The sequence below is a fragment of the Haplochromis burtoni genome, unplaced genomic scaffold (assembly GCF_018398535.1).
Source record: "Haplochromis burtoni strain Fernald_Lab_line unplaced genomic scaffold, NCSU_Asbu1 Contig_181, whole genome shotgun sequence".
In the NCBI taxonomy this organism is placed as follows: Eukaryota; Metazoa; Chordata; class Actinopteri; order Cichliformes; family Cichlidae; genus Haplochromis; species Haplochromis burtoni.
The window spans coordinates 1,114,191-1,124,144 of record NW_024582542.1 but is presented as its reverse complement, the minus strand read 5'-3'; the positions used below and the strand labels follow the sequence as shown (position 1 = coordinate 1,124,144).

Here is a 9,954-nt window from a genome sequence, read left to right as displayed (position 1 = left end):
CAGCAGCAATGTCATGCTAGTGTGGTTTTGCTTGCACAAGTAGCAATGACAGAGCGTGAGTGTGTGAGCACCATTAGGTCTACCTGTGGCTTTTGGAAAGGGTATGCTAAATATGGCCACAAAGCTTAACCGAAGCAGAGCAGTTTCTTTACCTATATTTACTCCTTGGTTTTTCATTCATGTTTTTTTCTATTTGCATGTTAGGTATACTAAGAATTTGCAATGTTTGTTAAATGGCCTATATTTATATTTGTATATAGTGTTATTTACAGCCCTATAGTTTCTTACTGTAAAATATTTTACGGAGAATTAAAGCTTTACAGCATGTAGCATTTACAGCATTGTTATTATACAGTAGTTTTATTTTAGGGTTCCTACTGTAATCTCCATAAAGAGCTTTCTTTGCAAAATATGACTGCCTGTCCTTGCATATACGTTAGTCCTTTTACAGCAAGGTTATTTGTATGTGAATTTATTCAACCCTTTAACAGCCACATTGAAGGTTAACGCTGGCCTGATGTGATTAATCGCTGCGAGAATCTGTCATGGTGGCCTCTTGCTGTCTACACCTCTTCTTGGTCACACCAAGACTGGAAACCACATTACAAATGCACAATACATGAGCAGTCTGCACAAAACAACCAAAATAAACACCACAAAACATTTTCATTAATGATCCATGGAGAGCTTTTCATGAGTCTTTGTGTCCATCATAAAATATTAAAAACAACTGGTTTGTAAAACTGACTGGAGTGGTGGCTCCCTGTTTAAGAAGGAGGACTGCAGGGTGTGCTCCAACTACAGGCGGATCACACTCGTCAGCATCCCTGGGAAAGTCTATCCCAGGGTACTGGAGAGGAGAGCATACCTGTTAGTCAACCTCTGATCCAGCAGAAACAACCAGCTCTTTATCCTCTTGAGCAGCGGTCCCTGGTTTATGTACAAAAATATTTTCATGGACCGGCTTTTAAGGTGTCGCGGATAAATACAGGGAAACAAAAACAGTACTGGTACCAAAAAAGGAAGATTTATTCATAGCACACGGGAAAAAACCCAGGTAAACCGAGTTAACGATAAAAGCAAAAACCCTGAAAGCCATAAATTTCACACCCAAGCCTCAACTCTTGCGGCCTGGTACTAAACGACTCACGGACCAGTACCAGCCCAGGGGTTGGGGGACCGCTGCTCTTGAGGACATTTGAGGGTGCCCAACCAGTCTACATGCGCTTTGTCGACTTGGAGAAGACATTCAACCTGGTCCCTCTGGTTATCCTGTGGGGGGTGTCTGGCCAGTTGTTATGGGCCAATCAGTCCCTGTTTAACTTTTGTGAGAGCTTGGTTCATACTGCCGGCAGTAAGTTAGATTTATTTCTGGAGGGTGTTGGACTCCACCATGGCTGCCCTGTCACTGAATCTGTTCATAGTTTTTATGGATAGAATACCTGGGCATAGCCAATTGTTGGAGGGTCTCATCTTTGCTTTTTGCAGATGATGTGGTTCTGTTGGCGTCATTGGGTCACATATATTGATTGAAATAGTAAGGTCACAAAAACAGGTTGCAGAAATTAGTTTTGTTGAAGAGTGGCTGAAATGCTGCTCCTCCACATTGAAAGGAGCCAGCTGAAGTGGTTAAGACATCTGACTAGAATGGCTACTGGACACCTCCTAGGTGGTCAGAGGGCCCGGTGGCGCCAGTGTCCGCCAGCCTCGCCTCTGTCAGTGCACCCCAGGGCAGCTGTGGCTACAATGTAGCTTGCCATCACCGGTGTGTGAATGTGTTTGAATGGGTGGACGACTGAACGTGTAAAGCACTTTGGGGTCCTTAGGGACTAAGTAAAGAGCTATACAAATACAGGCCATTTACCATTTAGGTGAGGTATTCCTTCCAGGAGGAGGCCCTGGGGCAGACCCAGGACTTGCAGGAGAAATTATATCTCTCGGCTCTTGGGAACATCTCGGTGTCCCTCTGGATGAGCTGGAGGAAGTGGCTCGATGGATAGATGGATGGTTATTTTTCTCTCAGTATTTGCATACTGTTTTTATAATTAACAATACATTACTGTACAAAATGCCATGTATTTATAGTTTGTTAGAGCATTGCTAATGTGTGTGGAGTATATTACATATAGCTGTTTAGGTGTAGGTTGCCATGCCTTTAACGTGTGACACATGGTGTTAGTTTTTAATAGATTCCCTGCAGCGCTTATTATGTCTTCCACCTACGATCGTACAATTTTATAGTTTTACATGTATTTAATAAAGTAGATCTGTTAATTGTCTTGGGTCCTATTGTTACATGTATAGAAAGATTTTGTTTTGCATTAGCATTAAACATTCCTATTGAAATGGATACCTCCTTTGGGTCACATTTAAATAATGACTTTGGAAACTAGGAGTTACTCTAAAATGCTAAGGATAACATAAGGACATAAAAGAAGCAGAAATAGAGACGCAGGAGCAAATCAGTATAGAGGGAAGGAACAAGTTTACCTCAAACTTGAAATTTGATTTGTGATTTTGGACCATATATAAAATTGACTTGAAATTTGATTCACTATATGTAACAAATTCCCTATGGGGACTAACACGCACACTTTACACTTTACTTTACTTTACAAATGTTATATAAGCTTCATTTGACAGTTTGTAACTGTTGATACAGTACAAACAGTTTGATGGACAATGCATTGTAATGACAGTCACTAATAGCACTACAAGCATCTTTTGAGTTATTATGACCTTGCCTTCAGCAGACATGAATTATTGCTGCCTACACTGTTTTTATTATAATTTTTTTATAATGTAAAAAAAAATTGTGAGACAGTTGCACAAGCATTTTTGCATGAATTAGAATTAGTCTGTTATTAATAATAGAGGCAGCCAATACAACCTTCGGCCGGCTATGATTAATACCCCTTGTCAATATCTCACGGCTGATAAATATCATCTATTTTGAGCGCTTGGTACTCTCTGGAGCCATATGCTGTTACTACGTTCTGATAAATCAGTAGCAGAAGTCATCTATACGCGTACTTCAGCATTCGACCTGCTGTCCTCTGGCTTCATCTTGTGGTCAAACAGAGTAAGCGCAACTAAAGAAGAAGAGCGGTACCACATTGTGATTCTCTGCCAAGTTGAGTTACACGTCAGTAGGGAACCGGTACTGGTGAGTGGACGTGTACCGTGCACGTCAGGCGGTTCCCGGATGCACCAAACAGAAACATGGAACGGGTAGTGGTGGAAGTGCCGATCAACAACGGTGAGATTCATTCCACCTCCACGTCTAACGCGCCTTTCAGCCACTTAAATAACATCTCCTAAACAGCATTTGCTGCTGCTCTCGATTAGTGCAGAGATGCTCCTCCTCCTCTTACGCATTTGGTTCGGCATTAAATTTGCTGTAGCCACAGTGGCGCTATCAGTGCTTTACAGGTTGTCTCGCTTCTCTGATTAATCTGTCGTAGCTGCAGGCTACTGTCAGCTTGTACACAGTGTGAGACAGTGTAGTCACAGAGTTGCTGTCATCTGTCAAATCGCAGTTCTGCAACTGGCACACTGCCTTTGCCATTTAACCTCTCTTCTCCAACACAAAGGCCCAGTTTATTCTCCATCGTGGTTTGTTATGTCTTTTCCATTAACAAGCAGTAACATGCAATTGCACAATTAAACAGGTAACAGTGAATTAAGGAAAATAATCCAAACAAATAAACAAATAGACTTTAATTCTATTTTAATCAAAACACATGCAGTTTAATATTTCGCAGGAAGTCTACGTCAGGAAGTGCAGTTTTTTTTTTCTTTGATTTTCAAGATTACTCTAGATTTTTTTAGGTGTCGTGCAAATTAAGAGAACTATAATGCCACAGAGTCAAATTCATGTTTGATTTTCAAGTAGGTCAGAGGTCAAGAGGACCCTAACTAAGCCCACTGTGTATGAAGAATATCAGATCACCAATACACCTTGCTGTATTTCAGCATGTTCTTTTCTACTATTTTGGAAAAGTTATTCTGTTCTATTTCCATCTTAAGGTTTCCCCCTCGCTTGTCCTTCCACAACCCCACGAAAGCGGCAGGTGCGGTTTTCAGCACGCCATGACATCATCCTTCTGCGAGAGGTTATTGCACAGAATCCCTTTGCCTCCAAAGAGCCAGGTTTGTCTTTTTTTTTAATGACTTGTGCTTGAATGCCGACAACTGCATTTTCTGCATGATAAATGTGTGTGGTGGGAAAAAAAAAAGTTGTATAAATTTATTTTCTTCAAGTTGTTAAATGTGTCGGTATTACAAACCTCCTGTATACATTAATGAATGTGTGAACTGATTGATTTCAGGACGGATTTGGGCACGCGTGGGTGAGATTATCACTGCTGCCCTCCAAGAGGAAAACTTTGAGGTGGATGCCAGGAGATGTAGGGAGAGAACCATGCTGCTGCTAGACTACTACAAGAAACAAGACTTTCCCAGCCTACGCAGGTTGGTTCAGTCAACACAATGCCAAAGCCAGGAGTAAAGAAATCTTTGCACCGTATGCATGATGTACACTACTGGCTTTACTAGCAAGTTTTAGTTTGAGCACACGTGTGTGCTTTTCCTTTACTCAGGTTTGGAACAGAGAGATTGTATGCCCAGAAGGAGGATCTGCTCCATGAAGTTTTGGAGCTGGAAGCTGAGAAGGGACTCATAGTCAGCAATGATGGCACAAAGTACCAGGTGAGTAGTATTATTATTGTGTCAGCAGAGAGAGAGGAGCATGTGTATGTGTACTACAATGCTAGTGTAAAAAATGCCTTTTTTAATAAGGCCTAAGTCATCATAAGTGATAACCGTAATCCCAACCCTACTGCAACCCTGTATTTTTGAGAAAGGTGCTTTCTTCTGTGGAAGAAAATGTGATTTTTTTTCCCTTTTTTACAACATAGACCTCAGAGGGTTGCTTTAGAGGGGTAGATAAATCACTTAAGTTACAGTATTTCACTTTTTTTCTATACAGTTACAGATTTATGAAAATATGGCTGACCAGATTAATGGGAACATTAAGAATGAAAACACTTTAACATTCTCTGCAACGATCTGCCTATTTTGCTGCTCATAGTTTAGCTTATACCCAGAATTACAAGTCACAAAGGAAGGGCATCTGGCATAAAAATCTCTCAAATCAAACATCTAGGAAATAAGGAAGCAGCTAAAAATCACTACATGTAGCACAATCAAGCTCAAGTCATTTGTTGCAGCATTTTTACCCAAAGGATCATATTCACAATCATAAAGTAAGCAAAGACATTGAGTAAAATGTATGTATTCTTTGTTGTTGAACAGATCTCTCCCTTATATTTCTTAGGATGAAGAGCGGAGAAATCGAGTCGCAGAAGAACTAACTCTACCAGAACAGGACAAACCCAACATCACAATCCCGCAAACAACCACTGCAGGTGAGCAGATTCAAAACACAGGGGCAAAGGATGTGTAACCATCCACACTGGTGTCACAGATGCTGTTTAATGTCTAAATCTTAGTGTCATAACAGCTGGGAAAGACAGTTTACAGAGTGTCGTGGTTATCGCTCATTAAATCACCAGGATTTTTCAGTTAAAATTGTGATTCAAGGTAAAGACCCTTTAAAAAAAAGATCAAATTTTTCTATTTCTGCTATGGTAGCTTTAGGAACAGTAGCCTGAATTTTCATTTAATTACAGAACAAGAAGAAGAGCGTGAGGAAATGACAGAGCTGTCAGCAGCACCCACAGCCAAGCGGCCCTGCCAGTGCTGCTGCCAGACCTACTCTGAGATTCTCAGCTTCTTGGAGAAACGCTCAGAGGCGGAGCAGCGGCTTCGAGAAGAAGAGCTCGCCTTGCGCCGAGAGGAACTGGAGATTCAGAGAAGTATGATTTTTGCCATAGTCCTTGTAATATCTGCCGGTTTTGTTATCACCTTCATACTTATAGTTATCTTAGTTGCTGTTTTCTCTATTCCCCTGTCTATGTCTTCATGTCTAGTAAGCCTTTATAGTTCAGTGTTATTAATTTATTTATTACATTTTTGCCAGCCTCACCCTCATTAGTTTCACATGTGCTTAATTGTTCCCACTCATTTCTTATTTCCAGTAGCCCAGGCATGAGAATACTCAGTGGGCACTTAATTAGGTACACTTTGCTAGTACTGGGTTGAATGCCCTTGTGCCTTCGGAACAGCTTTAATTATGTGTGGATTACTTTAAACAAGGAAACATTCCTCATATATATGGGTCTGTTGAGATGAAATCATCACACAGTTGCTGCAGATTTGTCGGCTGACCCTATATGACGCAAATCTTCTGTTCACTGGGCATTGTCACTAATAATACACAAGTAGCCTGTGATATTTAAATGATACTAGATGCTACTAAGAGGAGCAACATGTGCCAAGACAACATGCCCCCACACTATTAACATTACCATCCTGAACCACTGATACAAAACAGGGTGGATCCATGCTTTCATGTTTTTTACGCCAAATTCTGGTTCTACCATCGCAGAAATCAACACTTAAATGATCAGGCAACATTTTTCCAATCTTCTTTATAGTTTTGTTGAGTTTGGTGAGTTTTGTGACCAAAACTGTAGTCTCAGATTCTGTAGCCAAAGGAGTGGCATCCAGTGTGGTCTTCTGCTTCTGTAGCCCATCTGCTTTATGGTTTGATGTGTTGTGCATTCAGAGATGCTCTTCTGCATACCTTGGTTGTAATGAGTGGTTATTTGAATTACTTGACATGTTACTTGAATTACTATTGAGTTAATGACATCAGGGACATATTTTCTCCCACCGAAAACTGCTTTCACTGGATGTTTTGTCTTTTTTGGCCATTCTCCGTAAACCCTAGAGGTGGTTGTGTTGCAAAATCCCAGGGGATTTCTTGAAGTACAGAGACCATCCTGTCTGCCATGCCAGATTCAAAGCCACTTAAATCAACTTTTTTTTTTTCCCAGACTGATGCTCATTCTGAACTTCAGCAGAACTGAAGCATCATGCTTAGGTTTTCATGTTATGTTTAAAATGCAAGTGTGCATGAATAATGATAATAATGTATACTTTATTGATCCCCGTGGGGAAATTACTCCTCTGCATTTGATCCATTCACTTAGTGAAGCAGTGGGCAGCCACTAGTGCACGCACCGGGGAGCAGTGTGTAGGGACGGTACCTTGCTCAGGGGTACATCAGGGTAGCCGTTCAGTGGATTCGAACCCCCAACCTTCCAATCATGGGGCCACCACTCTACCTACTGAGCTATCCCTGCCAAAAAAACCAACAAAAAAATACTAGTGTCTATACTAATAAAAAGAATACCACTCAACTGAAAACAATACCCTCTAAAACTTATCTGAAAAGAATTTTATGAAGATTGTCAAGCTGCCATTGTGCTGATATCCATTTTCACTTCACGTTTTCAGGTAAGATCGCTCTGGAGAGAGAACGTCTGGGAGCTGAGAGAAAAGAGAGGGAGCGGAGATTTGAGCTTGAGAGCCAAGAGAGGCAGGTCATCTTGGACCTTTTAAAAGAGAAGGTGCTGAAAGGCTGACAAATTAAAACTTTATCACCTGCATTTTGATGCATTTCTTTTTAGTAAATTTGCAGAGGTTGGGAGTGGGAGGGGCAAAGTTATCCACTAAAAAGAGGAAGGAATGCAGTGAAACTAGAAATAAAAGATTATGAGCGTCAGATACTGGTTACCTAGACAAATGTGTGGAATTGCTTGAAAAAGTGTTCAGACATCTTATTTATGTGCACTTTCTTTTGTTTTATAGTCTTAAACTGGTAAAATTGGCTTTTCCTTATCAAAGTACACTCAATCATTTATTTTTACAGGACAAAACTGATAAAAACCACCTGGCCTGTTTCCCCAGACATAGTAAAACATAGTGCTGGTAGCATTATGAAATAGGGTCCATAAAGAATTTAAATATGAATTTAATTATGCATTTAAAATGCATTTTAGGGACTCCAATTTACTGAAAACAAAGCCAGATCCACCAGAAATATTGGAATTAAGTTCAGAAATCCAGGTGTGCGAAGGCTCTGAATATTTTTGCACATAGATTTGCATTCATTCATTAGAAATGAGCTATAAAGCACTGAAAACAGCACAAAGTTTGGAGACTAAAAGCAGCTGCAGAACTGACATACAGGTAATGACAGCATCTATAACAATCAGCCGGCACAAACTGCCCCACGCTAATTATTATAAATGTTAAGAGACTAGCTGAGTTTTATTTCCCGTGACAGTCTGAATTAGGTTTTTATAGCACTGCAGTAGCTGAAATTAAGTAATGGAAAGGATAAATAGGCGTGGTGTGGCATCTTAGGTGTGGTGATCCACTGAGCCAGAACTGGCAGACAGGATCATTGTGTATGTTCTGTTATAAAAAGTCAATAAAGCTAGCCTTTTCCTAGAATGACACCAACAACATTATAAGCTCTTTTCAGAGAATATAAAATTGTTTGCAGTGCTAGAATGGGGAAAAAAAAGCAAACATAATAAATACATAATAGCCTGTATATTTAGGAAATTGGGGTTGTGGACCTAAATGTTTCTTAGCTCTGTAGCATTTACCCAGATAATTACTTTACATATGCCTTATTAAACATTTTCTATCTGAAGGCATTTTAAAAAACATACATAAAAATAAAACTATATTTTACTGAACAAATTGCTGTATTTTGACTGGTAAGCACTTTTTAATGCAAAAATTCACACTAAAACAAGCCATGAAGTCTTTCACCTTATTCTTCAGATTGTAAGAATTGGGTTTTTTTTGTGTTCTTGATAAAAATTACTTTGTAATAAAATATTAATGAATTGATTAATGAAAAGTTAGCACCCTTTTTGTAAGCAGTTGTTAAAGTTGCTAATCCCTCGTAGGGATCGGTCAGCCATAAAAGTTACAATATAAGGTAGATATATGTTCACAATGCAGCACTTTTTAAAAAACATTTTCTGCTGATGTACACATTGGTGTTTTTTTTATGATTACTTTAGTTTACATGATAGCACTACTGTGAAATTATATAGAAAACAAACTTGACATGTTATTTTTCCTTACAGTGGGTCCCCACAATGTGTTGTATAAAATATAAGGCAGATAAACAAATTGTTTTAACCTAAAAAAGGCAATGATGTCTATTCTGCAAATAAAACAAATAGTAAAGAGTGTTCGTGTGGCAGTTTATAATCAACATTGTTTACATTTACCCCCTCTTATTCAAGCACAGTATTTTTTAGAATCAAATGTACTACATGTCATAGTGCTGTTATAAAGTGATTCATCATCATCATACATTAATCTCCTAAATATTTAAACTCATGAGGTGGAACATCTTAGGTCTTGAAAAAAGGACCTTTTTGTGTGACCTCACATGGAGCAAGCTACTTTCCCATTATATGCAAGGTTGTGTTTACTAGGAAATGTTACACAAATTTGCAGACTGTTTACTAGATTTGTTGTGTAACTACTATAGTGATGAGGGTAGTCACTTTTAGGTAACATGTTTCTCTGTATTTCTTCTCATTTTCCAGAAATGAATTCTTTCCTTTGTTTTGCTTATCAAAATGGAGCTCAAATGCAGACCTTGTCAGGAGGCAATAGCACACACACACACACACACACACACACACACACACACACACACACACACACACACACACACACACACACACACAAACAAGCCATGGGGAAATTACTTGTCTAAGACAGTAACTTGTCTGTACAACCTGCACACATGTACTAAAATATGTGGATTAATAAAAATGTCTTTTTAAAGAGACTAAAAAAATATCGTAAAATTACATGTTTTTCAGTAGAAATGTAAAATTAACTTAAAAACTCAGTATTTTGTAAATGATTTGATGCAGAGGGCGTTTTTTGTTTCTTTGTTTTAAACCTATTTTAATCTGCTGGTACTGCACCTTACACCGAGCGATT

The 9,954-nt window shown here is 39.2% G+C and overlaps 1 protein-coding gene across 1 annotated transcript; it reads left to right on the top strand.

The window, feature by feature from the left end:
• Positions 1-3,115: 3,115 nt before the first annotated feature.
• si:dkey-45d16.4 (vicilin-like seed storage protein At2g18540) lies at positions 3,116-9,762 on the top strand. The gene is made up of 7 exons (XM_005934436.2): positions 3,116-3,259; positions 4,030-4,152; positions 4,332-4,473; positions 4,602-4,710; positions 5,339-5,429; positions 5,694-5,879; positions 7,426-9,762. The coding sequence occupies exons 1-7, from the start codon at positions 3,223-3,225 to the stop codon at positions 7,551-7,553; spliced, it is 816 nt and encodes a 271-aa protein (XP_005934498.1). The 5' UTR covers positions 3,116-3,222; the 3' UTR covers positions 7,554-9,762.
• The last annotated feature ends 192 nt before the right edge of the window (positions 9,763-9,954 follow it).